At 48.9% G+C, this 17,037-nt stretch overlaps 1 protein-coding gene and 1 pseudogene across 1 annotated transcript; both read left to right on the forward strand.

The window, feature by feature from the left end:
- The first annotated feature begins 1,185 nt into the window (after window positions 1-1,185).
- Window positions 1,186-4,293, forward strand: LOC117843583 (calmodulin-binding receptor kinase CaMRLK). The gene is made up of 2 exons (XM_034724600.2): window positions 1,186-2,687; window positions 3,157-4,293. The coding sequence occupies exons 1-2, from the start codon at window positions 1,385-1,387 to the stop codon at window positions 3,810-3,812; spliced, it is 1,959 nt and encodes a 652-aa protein (XP_034580491.1). The 5' UTR covers window positions 1,186-1,384; the 3' UTR covers window positions 3,813-4,293.
- An 8,643-nt stretch (window positions 4,294-12,936) lies between these two features.
- On the forward strand, window positions 12,937-14,112 carry LOC140221293 (uncharacterized; annotated as a pseudogene).
- Window positions 14,113-17,037: the final 2,925 nt, after the last annotated feature.

Raw genomic sequence — 17,037 nt, forward strand, 5'->3', positions numbered from 1 at the left:
TGTTGTATGATGTTTAATACCACATGTTTGAGCAAAATGATTACATCACTTAGACTGGTTAAGTAAGATTTAAATTGCTTTAAAAGGACAAAGCTAGGGATCCACAATTGTGGTAAGCTTTTCGCAAAATGTTAAGTTAGCCAGTCCACTTAAAAGCTTTCATACTCCTTGAAGTCAAGTTAGCCAGTCCACTTAAAGGCTTTCATACTCCTTGAATTCAAGTTAGCCAGTCCACTTAAAGGCTTTCATACACGTTGAAGTCAAGTTATTTTATACTGATTAGTCGGGTCAGTCTTGCTGAGTACCTTCGTACTCAGGGGATCCTCTTTTGTTGTTTTCAAAAGTGTTGTAGTTGCCTGCGGATGGGGAGAAACTAAAGATCTAGGGTATTCTATGAGTCTCAAAATACCTAGTGTTGGACTTAGATGTTTAATTACTTTACTTCCCTCGCTTGTATTAAGTTTCAAACTCTTAAGTTTGTTTCAATCTATAGTTTGTAATAATTCGTATCTTCAGTATTTATGTAGTATCTATGTAAAAAGGTAATGTTTGTTCATGCTTTCCCATCATGGAAGCGATACTGATGTATGGCTAAGATTCAAGTTGTATGTGGATGATTCGGGTCGTCCCGGGGACACTCGACAGATTGCTAGATTTAAATTGTTTTAAGTGTGTTTATAGATATTACTGTTCCAACAGTGATTAGGCGCACTTAAGCTAGTTTAAGTTGGTCGGTTCCACCACAGTAAGGAACATGGTCGTTAAGACGGTGCAAGTGAGGCTCTGTGCTAGCATCCATGGATGTTGTGGTGTAATTGTTGGTTGTGCTGCCGTGTAGCGAGTTTGACTTGAGTGGCACTTGGGCCGATTGCTCCAGAACTGTTGAGTTTAGCGTAGCACGTGTTGATGTTCCAATCCAATCGGCTGGTGCTTAGAGTTGTTAGAATTGTGTGGCGCGTGTTGATATCATAATTCAATTAATCAGTGTTTGTTTGTTGTTCTTGCTTGTATGTGCCTCTTGTTTAAATTTATAGTATTTATTATTAAAAGTTTATACCACAAAATGTTATATCAGTAATAGAGTAGTAATTAATCAAAGTTTTGTCTAACAAATAAAATATATCTTATATTTCTGGTTCAGGACGGTGGATAATCATCACCCTGCGGGCCACCACGTACAGCAGAGAACACCTTCCATGCCTTCTGTATTCTGACACACATCACTTCGCGTCTGCTGGTTGCGGATTGCCTCCCTTGGCTATCACTCCCATCCACTCAATTAGACCGGCACGCCGCACAGGGTCTTCTACTCTTCTTCAAATTCACAGCTCCCCTCGAGGGAAGAAGAAAAGAAAAGGGAAGACCCCACGGGCACGGACACACAATGAAACCACCAGAGAACCACGCGCTTCACGCCGCAGGCACGCGCAAAGCGAGACTACCTGGAGAGATGCCACTCCACTTGGCGTGCCGCCGCCTCTTGCTGCTCCTCGCCGCGGTCGCCACCTCGCCGGCGGCGGTGGCCGAGTCCAACCGATCCTCCAACTGCACCCTGTTCCCTGACGCGGAATTCGTCCGTGCGGCGTTCTTGAACGTCACCAACTTCACGCCGCCGTTACCCGGCCGCCGCGCGTGCCGCCCGGTCCGGCGGCTCCGGTTCCCGTCGCGCAAGCTCATAGGCGCCGTGAATTGGGCCGAGCTGGGCAACCTGTCCAGCCTCCTCACCGTCGACCTCTCCGGCAACTCCCTCCAGGGCGCTATCAGCAGCGCGTTCTGGCGCGCGCCGTTGCTCCGGGCCGTGGACGTCTCCCGTAACAACCTCGACGGCGCGCTCCGGTTCGATGACCCGAGCTCGCGCCTGGCGTCGCTGAACGTGTCGGGAAACCGGTTCACCTCCGCCGTCGGCCTCGCCGGACTCACCAGTTTGGAGGACCTCGACGTGTCGGGGAACGTGATCAGAACGGCGCCGGAAGGACTGCGACAGCTGACGCTGCTGCGGCGGCTTGACTTGTCCAGGAACGAGATGTCTGGGAGGTTTCCCGACGACCTGCCACCGCTGGGTGGTCTCGTTTCCTTGAACATCTCGTACAACAACTTCTCCGGTATCGTGCCCGCCGACGCCGTCCGGAGGTTTGGCAAATCCGCCTTCTTCCAACCCGGCAACGCGTTGCAAGTGATTGAAGACGACGCTACGAGCGGCAGAAAAAAGCGCAGGCGTGCGGTCGTCATCGCACCAGCCGCAGCCGGCGCGGCGGTGACCGCGGCGGCGCTGGCGTTCTTGGCGGCGTGCGGCCTGACGCGTCGCGGGAGGAAGAAGAAGAATGACAAGGACGGGAAGGCAGCGGTGTGGGAGGACGAGGAGGTGGTCGTGGGGGCGGTGAAGGTGGCCGCGGCGGCGCCGGTGGTGGTGCTGGAGCGGCCGCTGATGGAGCTGACGCTGGCCGACCTGGCCGCGGCCACGTCGGGTTTCGGCCGCGAGTCGCAGCTCGCGGAGACGGGCGGCCGCAGCGGCGCCGCGTACCGCGCCGTGCTCCCCGGGGACCTGCACGTCGTCGTGCGCGTTGTGGAGGGGCCCCTGGCGGGAGTTGGGGAAGAGGACGACGAGGCCGCCACGGCCGCCGGGTTCCGGGAGCTCGCTCGGTTCAGGCATCCGAACATTCTGCCGCTCCTTGGTTACTGCATTGCAGGTCAGCTTACTCTATCAAATAAACTTGCTCCAAGAAAATGAACTTCGTTTTTTTTTTTTGATTTTACCATCCCCAGGCAGTAGTAAAAAACTAAAAACAATCAGATATACAGTCATTCCTGTTATTGTCAAGCGTACATTAGTATTTTTCAACAAAACAAATAAATTAAATCACTTGATGCGAATAAACGGATAGAGACCATTATAACTAGAAAGATGGGAAATTGAAAACAACATAGACTTTGACAGGAACACTGCTTTCCAACAAGAAAAAAAGTGACAGGGGGGCAAGTTGCTTGCCCAATTTATCATTTAAACTGCCTTCTGAAAACAAGAATAACATAGCAGCGTTCATTGTCACATTTCCATCACAGCAGAGATATTCTACAATTTGGAATAATAATTTAGCATCATCAATAAATGACAGCTGAACATTCTTTGATCTTTGAATTTCCTGCCTCTGTTTACAGGAAAGCAAAAACTCCTCCTTTTCGAGTACATGGAGAAAGGCGACCTCCACCGGTGGCTCCACGAGCTACCGGTAGGTAGCATGGACACCGAGGACATTGGCATCGAGACGATGGAAGCCATCGAGGACAGGAAACCCGCCGGCGACTGGCCTACTCGGTATCGCGTCATCCTCGGAATAGCCCGAGGGCTCGCGTTCTTGCACCAGGGATGGGCAGGATCCGGCCGGCCCATCGTGCACGGCCGCCTGGTTCCGACCAACATCCTCCTCGGCGACGACATGGAGCCCCGGATATCGGATTTCCTGCACCCCAACGACGAGACGCCGGAGAGCGACGTCTACCGCTTCGGCACCCTGGTCTTCGAGCTCGTGACGGGGCAGGCGAGGTGGAACGAGACGTCGACGAGCTGGGCAAGAGGTGTGATCCGGAACCGGAAGGGCCTCAACCTCGTGGATGACCGGCTGAGAGATGAAACCATGGGGACGGAGGCGGAGAAGGAGATGGCGGAGTGCCTGCAGGTGGGGTTGCTCTGCACGGCGAGCTCGCCGGAGAAGAGGCCCACCATGCAGCAGGTGGTGGGCCTGCTCAAGGACATCAGGCCGGCGGCGCCCGCCGGTGAGCCGCCGGCGGCGGTCGCCGGCCTCATGATGCAATGATGGGCTGTGAGCGCACACGCGAGGATGTGGTTAGCTGGGGAGTGGGGAGCAGCAGCCTTCTGCTTTTTCGCACGGTGCAACTCCCAAATCCGAGAAGATTCGTGTTGATTCTTTTGGGGCAGTAAAAATACTGGAATGGCATACCTCTTCTGTGCTCTGCTTTTGGAGCTCGCTTTCGTTGGGTCGCGGTGTTTCTGTCATGTTTTCGTTGAAGGTAGGATGACGCTTTATCGGTTGGTACAACAACTTTGTTGCGGCATACGGGGGGTGTTGGAGTCACGAGGTGCCTGGAGTGAGAGTTCGTTTTGATTGCACCCACGTATGCGCCTGACACGCCCTGTGAGCTTTGTCCTCCTGACTGGCCGGAATGGAGAGCGCCTGAGGTGCCAAGTTATGCAGTAGCATTTTTGTACCGGCAGTATTTTTGTAAACCTAGTGATATGGGATAAAAATAGTATTGGTAATCATTTTTTATAGACAAGTGAGCTAGTAAATTACTTACAACCGTTCCAAATACGTCACTTGGTGATATACAGTGCGCCCCCATCATCCAATTTTGGATCCTCCCCAACTTACTCAACCAGAATTGTTTAATTGAAGCCAAGAAAGTACATATTTTAAATGCATGGGTTCAAAACATATTGTTTGTGTCAATACCTTCTACGTATTCTAGGCACTTATAAAATGCATGCACACGCAGTACGACTCAAGTCAAACACATCAAAATAATTAAATTCCGTCAATTTCTTAGATATTGTCTAGGAGTATGTGTCAATGGAGGAAGTGCACTGCAACTGCAAGTGCCGTAGGTTAAAGCCCTTCTCTTTTCATAGAGAGGTCAAGAAATAGCTTAATAAATCCTGTCATCAAGATTTACCTCACAAGAAAAAGAAAACTCAATTTTGTCTGTGGTATATGTCGTAACACATCTGTTACGAATAATGGATGGATCAGTGTCCCAGAAGGAGTTGAACACGTCACTGTTGCCAAGATGGTGACTTGATGAGTATTATTGGACGGACCGGTGAGTGGTTGCTTTGTAATCTTCTATTTGTTTTAGTTGAAAATCCATGCTGGCACACAAGAGTCAATAGACTGTTGTCACGATATAGTGACGGTTCTGTTACTGTCGGGCGCGTCCGGAATGGAAAAAGGCAAAGCTAGGAATGGGAGAGCGTTGTATCCTCAGATCAGCTTCGGAAGGCCTTCTATAAATCTATACACCACCTGACACATCTTTTTTTTTCGCTTTTGCACCTCTCACTTCCATTTCAGCAACTTGGACAAGAAACTGATCATCACGCGTCTTCTCTGGGATTAAATTTAATCCGTCGAAATTAATGCAATTGATATTCAATAATCTGTTCAAATTAATATTTAATTAGTTTCCAACAACCACTGTCAGACGTACTTGATTTCACATGGACAATGCACGGCGAATAAAATTAGAAAATCGTGAATTGTTTTGTAACAAAAACAGGATGAACGAACGGATATCATTTAAGGCACGTTTTGGTTGTGTACGGTTAACCAACAATCTGAATATTGAGTGCAAATTAGCTTTTGGAGTATAGAAAACTTTATACTATACTAATATCTTTTGACATATTACTGAAAACATTATTAATTGCAAACGTTACTTTTGAAAACATGTTGGCCTATAGAAAATTTATTAGAAAACAGTAGGATCCTCCCTTCTGTTTCAGTAATGAAGAAAACTACGCATGCTGATGTGCAAACATCACTTTTAAGTATAGCCGGTCGAAGCAATTTGCATTGCTATCATGATCACTGTCACTTAGTCTGAAAGAGTATAATTCAACAACTCAATAAGGCATAATGAGGAGTCTGTCTTGCCTCTTAACGATGCCACAGGGAGCTAGCATGACCTGGTAGACTGCCTTGCTCGTACGTTTTTGACAAGGTCAACTTGCCAATTAGTGTCCCTGCTTTCTTTTTTGTTTTGTGACAGAAGTTGATGTCCCTGCGTTGAACAGTATCAGTGATTACATATTGGCACACAGAATGTTTCCATCAATCGATCCTGTTCACATTTCACTAGCTGAATAATAGGGAGATTAGTACGTAGTATCAAGGATGACCCCACACTCCCATGACTGTACCCTTTTCTTGTGGAATTCTTGTATTTTTAAAAGAGCCAACAGCTGTATCCATTTTCTTTTCTTATTATATTCAATTGATAAAATCCTCTGCGAAACTATATTTGCTCTTTACCCGCAAAAAAATTATATTTTCTCTTTGAGAATACAAAAATCCCACAAGAAAACTAAGCAAGTAGTTCGATCCATTCAAAACAATCTTCGGAAATTGATCAGCATAAGTTCGCTTTGGCTGAAAACACGGATTACTATTTATTGCCAGAACCAAGATCATCTTGCGAGAAATGCAATTCTCTACACTGGTGCACCTAACTTTAATTATCAGTAGTAGCTTGTTCAAAATAAGCCCAAAGATGTAAATATTTCAAATTTATGTTATTTGCATGCATGGATCTTATAATGGTTTTTTTTGTAAGTTCAAAGAAAAGTCACATTCTTCGATCGTACTTGCTCTAGTATAGGATCACGACAGTTGACGGTGGAAATGCACTCGGATATCCCAGGATTAGCATTGGCGGACCACGGGATCAAACCCCCTCACGCGCGTGGCTACAAAGCGCAGCCGTGCAAATGCGTCGCACCTGCCAGACAATGCACACGACAACCTGCCAATCCTGTCGCGCTCACCTCGCATTGTCACATGTAACCTGCACCTGCTGCCCGCAGACCAGCTGTGCCGCGTCAACCACGCAAGCAAACGTAGCGGCCGGCGGGAACGCGATGGCATTTTCCCCGGCCCGATCGATCGGTCGGTCGCCGCCGGGACCTGTCACCTTGCGCCTTGTGCCCTTCCGCCCCTGGAATCGTCTTTGCAGTGGCGGAGCCACGATCTGAGAGCTGGGTGTTCCCAGCTTAAAAAAACTTATACCATTCAAACCATGCTCATAGGCAAATATGTTTGCCTAAAGTAGGTCTCCACAAGGGTTGTCCGTTGTAACCTTTTGTCCAACTTCAACCTAGTACATGTTTTCCACAACTTAATCATCGTGTGTGTCGATGTCGCTGAAACAAAGCTAGAATTAGCAATCGAGGAACATCCATCTTAAAATGTACGGATCGATATGCTGGACTAATTAATTACTAGGCTAAGATTAGAGGGGCCAGCACGGAATGAAAGCTTGGAAACCTTGGTTTCACTCCTCACTAATGTGCTTCCATAGCTTGCAAGAGGTGCCACCCTATTTGGTCCGTCGCCGTGATGTTGCCTATCGGGAACACCACTGCGTGCATGTGCGCTGCAACTCCGTCTAAAGATGCGTGAAGATGGAAAATTGCAGCCAGGTTAGGGATTTGAGAAAAGAGAATGTATTTTGGGAGAAATCAAAGAGGGAGAGAGAGCTTGAGCCTGAGCGGGATGTGATGCTAGCCATGGTGAAAGAATCTGTTGTGTTTACGGCAGTTCGCACTTCTGGGTGGAACGAATTAGACCTTAGCACAGATGATGCTGGTTGGTCCAAACTGCATGTATCGGATTCGTTTTACACCAGGGAAACAAGAATTGATGAGTATCTTCCAATTAATAAATATACACATGCATATAGCACGAACATACTTGAGTTTTACTGAAAAATCTTAGATATTCCCAGGAATACGGAGGCATCAATGTGCCTCCGCCCCTACCCTGCTGGCTAGCTCCATCCATTGACGATCAGGAGTCATCGCCACGACGATCGTTGTTCTTTTGGAAATATTGGCATCGACCACCTCTTCGACGATTTGCCTGCTGCTTGCGTGTCACGCGCCGATGCCGCCATCCAAGTGCACGGTGGCGATCATCCACTGCTGGAAAACTGAGCATTTGTCCAACGCGTGTAAAGCGCGGCGTTAGTACCAGTCATCATGCACAGTGCCACCGGAGCCCCTATAGTACCGGTTTGGAGCCTTAGCCGGTACTAAATGGCAGCACGTGGAACGCGTGGCCAATGGCTAGATTTCCCAGGAAGCCATTTAGTACCGGCTGGTGAGTGGAGCCGGCACTAAATGATGTTCATGCTTGTTAGTACCGGTTGGTATCTTCTAATATGCAACCATTTAGTACCGTCTTGACCCACCAGCCGGTACTAAAGGTAACCCTATAGAATGAGTTGCTTCTTCCTCCCCGAGTCCGAGCTCAACCATTTGACCGAGAGCTCGGGCTTCTTCTTCACTCGACCTAGGGGAGGAAAAGGTTAGCAACTCCCTTCTCTCATGGTTAGTATTATATGTTTTATGTTTTGTAGGTAGAACGGAGAGTATGCTAGCTAGAATGAGAATAGAGAGTTTTTTAGAATGAGTTTCATGTTACAAATGGAGTATTTGTTGATTTTTTAGAATGAAGACAATATTTTAGAATGAGAAGAACGGAGAGTTTTTTGGAATGAGTTTTATGTTATAAATGGAGTATTTGTTGATTTTTTAGAATGAGGAGAGTATTAATTTTAGAATGAGGAGAATGGAGCGTTTTTTAAAATGAGTTTTATGTTACAAATGGAGTAGTTGTTGATTTTTTGAATAGGAGAATGGAGAGTATTTTAGAATGAGGAGAGTGGAGAGTTTTATTGTAGCATTTCCAGTGTGCTAATGGTATGCAATAGAATGAGTTTCATGTCACTCTAATTTAACAATAGTTCTAATACGAAGTCCTATGTTCATTTTTCACGTAATATGATGCAGATGGACCGGTAATGGATGTACCACCTCCACTCCAATCCCAGAGAACAGTGTCTGCACATGGCATGAATGTGCTTACACTATTCTCTGATATTGGAGGAGCGGAGGTGACTCTTCATAGACTTGGAATTCGCATGAATAATGTGATTTCAGTATAATCTAAGTCATTACTTGCATGGCTCAACGATTCAGCATAATCGTGTTAACAAGGTAACTACAATTATATATAACATCTTTGAGACACACCATGCAACGCAACATCAATGTAACTGGGTAAGGTGAGCATAGCATTTGCATGATAATACGACTACTACTATACATGCATAATCATACTATCCTTGTTTTTATAGGGTAAGAAATGTCGGTTCTATGTATGCTTATATGCAACTATAGAGTCACGATCACATGTGTGCTTGCCCGTGCGTGTCAATAATAGTAAAACTCTCAAATTAGATGTTGATCTAAACTATTTTGAGAAATAAATCAAATGGATTAGAGCAAATGTTCCTCAATTACAATTGTGCTTACAATTAAAACGAAATGAACCCTAGCGCTAGCGGTCACGATGGTATTGGTTGGATGGCCCAAATATTTGAAATGCATTATAATTATAATTCTTGTTTACAATATTACGTACTGCAGTTATAACAACATCATGACACTATGTAGCAAAACATTGATGAAATGTTAAATTAACTATAACGTGTGCATAATAATGTAACTACTTGTCAAATGTGACGATAATGGTAAAGTATCTCATATTTTACCGAATCAAACTCTCTCGACTACAGTTGTGTTTGGATTGTGATGTTACAAACTCTTGTTGTGATCACACTATAATTAAATGGACGTCCGTGTGATAATGGAGCTACAGGCGCTTGTGCACAACAAAATTATGATGACATACACCTCGACAACCAAGCTCTCACCACAATTGTAATGGAAACCTACATGTACAATTCAACATTTTGTCAATGGACCAAGAACACATAAAACCAATAAAAAGGACCCTTCGTTCTTTTTTTTTAAAAGAGCACCATAATTTTTAAAGTGCATAGCAGGATAGCCACATTGATTTTTTTTAAATCTTTGGATGTTGCCAATCCTGTCGCGCTCACCTCGCATTGTCACATGTAACCTGCACGTACTGCCCGGAGACCAGCCGTGCCGCGTCAACCACGCAAGCAAACGTTACGGCCGGCGGGAACGCGATGGCATTTTCCCCGGCCCGATCGGTCGGTCCGTCGCCGCCAGCACCTGTCACCTTGCGTCTTGTGCCCTTCCGCCCCTGGAATCCGAGTCTTCGAAACGCCCTGCTGCAGTGGCGGAGACACGATATGAGAGTTGGGTATTCCCAGCTAAAAAAGAATTATACCATTCAAACCGTACTCATAGGCAAATATATTCGTCTAAAGTAGACCCCACGGGGGTTGTCCTTTGTAAACTTTTGTCTAACTTCATCTTAGTACATGTTTTTCACAACCTAATCATCGTGTGTGTAGATATCGCGGAAACAAGGCTAGAATTAGCCATCGAGGAATATCCATCTTAAAATGCATGGATAGATATGCAGGACTAATTAATTAGGCTAAGATTAGAGGGGCCAGGATGGAATGAGAGCTCGGAAATCTTGGTTTCACTCCTCACTGATGCGCTTCCACAGCTTGCAAGAGGTGCCACCCTATTTGGTCCGTCGCCGTGATGCTGCCTGTCGGGGACACCACTACGTGCAAGTGCGCTGCAACTCCGTCTAAAGATGCATGAAGATGGAAAATTGCAGCCAGGGTTAGAGATTTGAGAAAGGAGAATGTATTTTTGGGAGAAATCAAAGAGGGAGAAGTGAGAGCTTGAGCCTGAGCGGGATGCGATGCTAGCCATGGTGAAAGAATCCGTTGTGTTTACAAGAGTTCACACTTTTGGGTGGAACGAATTAGACTTTAGCACGGATGATGCTGGTTGGTCCAAGCTACAAGTATTGGATTTGTTTCACACCAAGGAAACAAGAATTGATGAGTATCTTCCAATTAATAAATATATACATGCATATAGCACGTACATACTTTAGTTTTACTGAAAAATCTTGGGTATTCCCGGGAATACGGAGGCATCAATGTGCCTCCAGCCTACCCTGCTGGCTAGCTCCATCCGTTGACGATCAGGAGTCATCGCCACGTCGATCGATGTTCTTCTGGAAATATTGGCATCGACTATCTCTTTGACGATCTGCCTGCTGCCTGCGTGTCATACGCCAGCGCCGCCATCCAAGTGCACGGTGGCGATCATCCACTACTGGAAAACTGAGCATTCGTCCAACGCATGTAACGCCCGGCGTTAGTACCTTTCGTCGCGCACAGTGCCACTGGAGCCGCTATAGTACCGGTTTGGAGTCTGAGCCGGTACTAAATGGCAGCACGTGGACCGCGTGGCCAAGGGCTAGATTCCCCAGGAAGCTATTTAGTATTGGCTGGTGAGTGGAGCCGGTACTAAATGGTGTTCATGCATGTTAGTACCAGTTGGTATCTTCAGCTGGTACTAACATGCAACTATTTAGTATTGGCTCGACCCACCAGCCGATACTAAAGGTAATCCTATAAAATGAGTTGCTTCTTACTCCTCGAGCCTGAGCTCAACCATTTGACTGAGAGCTCAGGCTTGTTCTTCACTCGACCTAGGGGAGGAACTCGACCTAGGGGAGGAAAAGGTTAGCAACTCTCTCCTCTCATGGTTAGTATTATATGTTTTATGTTTTGTAGCTAGAATGGAGAGTATGTTAGTTAGAATGTGGAGAATGGAGAGTTTTTAGAATGAGTTTTATGTTACAAATGGAGTATTTGTTTATTTTTTTTAGAATGAGGAGAGTATTTTAGAATGAGAAGAATGGAGAGTTTTTTTAGAATGAGATTTATGTTACAAATGGAGTATTTGTTGAATTTTTAGAATGAGGAGAGTATTAATTTTAGAATGAGGAGAATGGTGCATTTTTTAGAATGAGTTTTACGTTACAAATGGAGCACTTGTTGATTTTTTAGAATGAGGAGAATGGAGAGTTTTATTACAGCATTTCCAGTATGCTAATGGTATGCAATAGAATGAGTTTCATGTCACTCTAATTTGACAATAATTCTAATAAGAAGCCTATGTTCATTTTTCACGTAATACGATGTAGATATACCAGCAATGGATGTATCACCTCCGCTCCTCCAATCCCAGAGAACAGTGTCTGCACATGGCACGAATGTGCTCACACTATTCTCTAGTATTTGAGGAGTGGAGGTGGCTCTCCATAGACTTGGAATTCGCATGAACAATGTGGTTTCAGTCGAGAAATCTAAGGTCAACAGGAACATTCTAAAGAGCTGGTAGGATCCAACGCAAACGGGCACACTCATTGAGGTTATCTTCGTAGAAGATTGAGTCATATATTAGAATTATTGGTGGTTTTGATCCGGTTAGATTGAGTCATTTTGCTCTGTTCTACTATAGGATTCTTGACTCCTTGAAGTCCACTATATGGAGCGTCTGTAGTCTTTAGTGTATCCTTATTGTCTTGTTCCAGAATGAAGCTTTTTTTTGTCGAACTAGTGAATGATATGTATTTGATAAAATTTTGTAGGATTTTGATGCTGTAGCGACAGTGCACAAGGAAGTATACTAGTGATTCGCTGGTCGCTGAACAAAGAGGACACACGAGCTTATTAGGCCACCCCCTTTTCTCCAGACGGTTTGATGTTCATAACCGGTGCTAAAAGGCAAAGCCAAATGAAAAACTTGCATTTCGGTGGTGCCTAAGGTTTCCAGATGAGTTTGTCAAGGTCCGTATCCATTGATCCTAGAAATTGCACCATGTATGCTGATTTGGTCGAGAACTCTCCGTTTTGGATGAGTTTCCACTCAATCTGATCTGGTGTGCTTTCATCAAGCTCAAAGTGTTGTACCCTATGCCAAAGGTCATCGAACTCGACAAACTGACCCACCATGAGGAATTGAGGATGTCCATGGTCCTTGTTAGAAGATGTGTATATGTTTTATGTGCCATGCATGTACATGGGCTCTAGCTGTGCGCCAGGCCAAGGCCGGCTCCCTGCCGTGCCCTAGATAGATTAGGATGGGCAGCCTTATCCCTTGGTCGGTTGTGTTTCTATAAACCTCGCCAAGGGTTGCCTATATATTTGTACATGTTGTATACCCTAATCAATCTATTGTTCCACGCAATCCCTATTACTTTCATGGTATCACAAGTCCGGTTTATTCCCGATTCCTTACCTTCCGCATCTTAGCGCGCCGCTGGCGCTGCTCCCAGCGCGCCCGACCGTCGGCGCTGCTCCCGCACCGTCTCTCCACCACTGTTGCCTTCCATGGCCGGCACCCTGCCGCCCGAGTCCTCCGCCGCCGCGGCTAACACCGCCGTTGCCGAGGGCACCACGGGCGCGGCTGTTGCTAGCGCCGCTGCCGCTGCTCAGCGCTACGCCGCCTGCAAGGAAGCCCACGCCGCGGCCCTCGCCCGTGCCGTCATGGCTGAGGCTGAGGCCGCCGCTGCCGCGCAGAAGTGTGACGCCGCCGATGCCCGCCTACGCAAGGCCCTAGCGCGCGCCGCCCAAGAGCGCAAGGGTGCCCTACCTGACTCCGACGAGGAGGATGCTAGCGCCGACCTCTCCGAGCATGCACCCAACGCTCACCAGGCCATGATGCTCCATGAAGCCGCCGCCGTCCTCAACCTCCACCCCATGGCCGTCGCCGTGCAGATCATTTGGAGCCTCATCCCTGTCGTCCTCGACACCACCGCCGACAACTACTCACGGTGGCGTGAACAGTTTCTCCTCACCGTCGGCAAGTATTCTCTGCAGGATCACATTCTCCGTGACGTTCCCGTCCTGGCCTCTCCTGATTGGGGCCGGATGGACTGCGTTGTCCGGTCTTGGCTCTACGGCACCATTGCCACCAACCTTGTCGACGTCGTCATGGATCGCGGCGAGCGCGGCACCACCGCCCGTGCCACCTGGCTCGCCATTGAGATGCAGTTTCTCGGCAACCGGGAGACACAGGCCCTCTACCTCGACGCCAAGTTCCGGATCTTCATCTAGGGCGACTTGTCCATTATGGACTACTGCCACCGCTTCAAGAGCATGGCAGACACCCTTGGTGATCTCGGTGACCAAGTCTCCGACCGCACCCTTGTCCTCAACATCATCCGCGGGCTCAACGAGGAGTTTGCTGCCGTTGGCCGCGGCATCCGGCACTCTCATCCTCTTCGCTCCTTCATGGAGGCCCGCAACGATTTGCTTCTCGAGGAGCTCACAATGGCACCTCCTTCCTCGACTCCGTCCACGGCGCTGCTCCCCGGCGTCAACATTGGCTCCTCTCACCCCTCTGCGCCTCCCAACCAGTTTGCCAGGCATTCCGGCTCTGGGGGCAGCAAAGGGGGCAGCAAAGGGGGCCCCTCCTCCAAGCAGAAGGGGGACAGGGGCCGGTGTGGCGGTCAGCAATGGCAGGGCAGTGGCAATGGCGGCAAGGCCCCTGCCACTGGCGGCTAGGCCCCTGCTCCCGGCATCACCCTAGAGTCCAGCAGTCCCTGGCCCTCCTTCTGGAACTCCTGGTCTAGTACAATTCCGATGTACCCGAGCCCTCGCCAGCAGGCCGCCATTTCTCCCTGTCCAGCCGCGCCCACATCGGTGTTTCAGCAACAGGCGCAACAGGCCCTCCTCAATCAGCAGCAGGCGTTGTATGCTCAACAGCAGCAGTTGCAGGTCCAGAGCCTTCAGGCCCCCCTTATGGGGCAGCAAGTGCCCTATCTAGGGCAACAGGCGCCCCAGGTGCCCCCGGGGTTCTACAATCCCATTACGGGCCTGCCCTCTTCCTGGGATCAGCAGTCCCTCGCCTCGACGTTCAGCACCATGACCCTCAACAAGCCGCAGCCGACCGACTTCAGACACTGGTACTCTTTCATATCTTTCTCATCCGTGATATCCCTTTCCTTCATCAATTGTTGTCGGTGACGGTTTCTTGCTTCCTGTCATGGCTACTGGCACAACTTACTTTCCGGGTTCCCTGTCCCTTAACAATGTTCTAGTTTCACCTAAACTTATTAAGAACCTTATTTCTATTTGCCAGTTCACTTCTGATAACAATTGTTCTATTGAATTTCGATCTTATTCACTACGATTTGTGGACGTCTCCTATTCCCAGTGTGTCTGGTTATAAATATTATTTGCTCATTCTTGATGACTGTTCTCATTATTGTGGATGTTCCCTTTACGTCTCAAATCCGACACCTTTGCGACTCTGGCTAACTTCTTCTCCTCTGTGCGTACTTAGTTTGGCGCCACTGTGAAGGCTGTTCAGTGCGACAACAGCCGCGAGTTCGATAACTCCAGCACACGCACCTTCTTCCTCACGCACAGGGTTCGTCTTCGCATGTCTTGCCCCTATACATCACCCCAGAACGGCCGAGCCGAGCGCATGATTCGGAGCGTCAACAATGTTGTCCACTCCCTTCTCTTTCAAGCTAGTATGCCTCCCTCCTATTGGGTTGAGTCTCTACACACTGCTACACATTTACTGAACATTCTACCCACAAAAACCCTTAGCTCCTCCACGCCGCACATGGGTCTGTTTTGCGTCCCGCTGTCTTATGACCATCTCCGGGTTTTTGGTTGCACTTGCTATTTGAATCTTTCCGCTACTGCACCACACAAACTCGCTCCTCGCTTCACCTTGTGCGTTTTCCTTGGCTATTCTGCTCATCACAAGGGATACCGCTACCATGATCTCTCATCCAACCAGGTCATCATCTCTCGCCATGTCGTGTTTGACGAGACTACCTTTCCCTTTTCTCAGTAGCAATCGCCCCCATCTAATGAGGACTTTGATTTTCTATTGGAACCTTTTGATGTGGTGCTGCCCCCTATTGGCTCAGTACCGTCTCTGCTGCCTGCAGGACACTCACCCGGCGCACCTTCGACCTCCCCGATCGGTCGCGCAAGCGCCCTGACCGCACCGACGACCGCCTCGCTTGGTCGGGCGACCGCCCCGACCGCCCCGCTTGGTCGGGCGACCGCCCCAACCGCATCGGTGTGCGCTCCAATCGGTCAGGAGAACGCTTCGACCTCCCCAATCGATCGGGCGAGCGCCCCGACTGCACCGGCGAGCTCGCCGATCGGTCGGCTGAGCGCCCGGACCACACCGGCATGCCCGACCACACCAGCGACCGCCCCGCTCGGTTGGGTGAGCGTCCCAACCGCACTGGCGTGTGCTCCGATCGGTCAGGCGAACGCCCCGACCACACCGGCACCCTTCCTGATCGGTCGGGTGAGGGCCCCGGCCGCACCGGCGAGCGCCCCGCTCGGTCGGGCGACTGTCCCGACCGCACCGGCGAGCTCTCCGATCGGTCGGCTTAGCACCTTGCCAGCACCGGCGTCCGCTCCGCTCGGTCGGGAGACCGCCCCGTCCGCACCGGCGACCGCTCCGATCGGTCGGGCAAGCGTCCCGACCGCGCCATTGAGCTCTCTGATTGGTCAGACGAGCGCCCCGACGGCTCCCACGAGCTCTCCGATCGGTCGGGCATGCACTCCGACCAGTCCCCCCGTGCAGCCTCCTGCTCTAGGTGTTCTTCCTCGCAGTGCGGTTCCCGTGCGTCTCGTCGCCAATTAGCACCCCATGACGGCGCGAGGGAAGCTAGGATTCCATCTGCCAAAACTTTTTCATTGCTCCTAGCTGTCACCAGTGCCTCACACTTACCTGGGCGCTCTTGCTAATCCCAATTGGCGCCAGGCCATGCAGGGAGGAGTTCGATGCGCTGCTGGCCAATCACACATGGGATCTTGTACCACGTCCTGCTCGGGCCAATGTTGTTACTGGCAAGTGGGTCTTCGAGCATAAGTTTTATGCCGACGGTTCTCTGGAGCACTACAAAGCGCGGTGGGTGCTTCGCAAGTTCACTCAGCAATCTGGGATTGATTTCTCTGAGACTTTCAGTCCTGTCATCAAACCAGCCACCGTCCGTACAGTGTTATCCCTGGCTCTCTCTCTCGTCATTGTCCTATTCATCAATTGGATGTGAAGACTGTTTTTCTTCACGGGATGCTTTCAGAGATAGTCTACTGTGCTCAGCCTGCTGGCTTTGAGGATACCGCCCGTCCTGATCATGTTTGTCGGCTGAATCGCTCTCTGTATGGACTTAAGCAGGCTCCTCGTGCTTGGTACAGTCATTTTGCCTCTCACCTGCTGTAGCTCGGCTTTGTGGAAGCCAAGACCGACACTTCTCTATTTTTGTACCACCACGGCGATGATATGGTCTATCTTCTCCTTTATGTGGATGATATAGTCCTCATGACATCTTCGACACCTCTTCTTCGTCGCACTATTGATGCCTTACAGCGAGAGTTCTCGATGAAGGATCTTGATGAACTTCATCGTTTTCTGGGTATGCATGTTCAGCGGTCTGGTGATGGCCTTCTTCT

The sequence above is a fragment of the Setaria viridis genome, chromosome 1 (genome assembly GCF_005286985.2).
Source record: "Setaria viridis chromosome 1, Setaria_viridis_v4.0, whole genome shotgun sequence".
Taxonomy (NCBI): domain Eukaryota; kingdom Viridiplantae; phylum Streptophyta; class Magnoliopsida; order Poales; family Poaceae; genus Setaria; species Setaria viridis.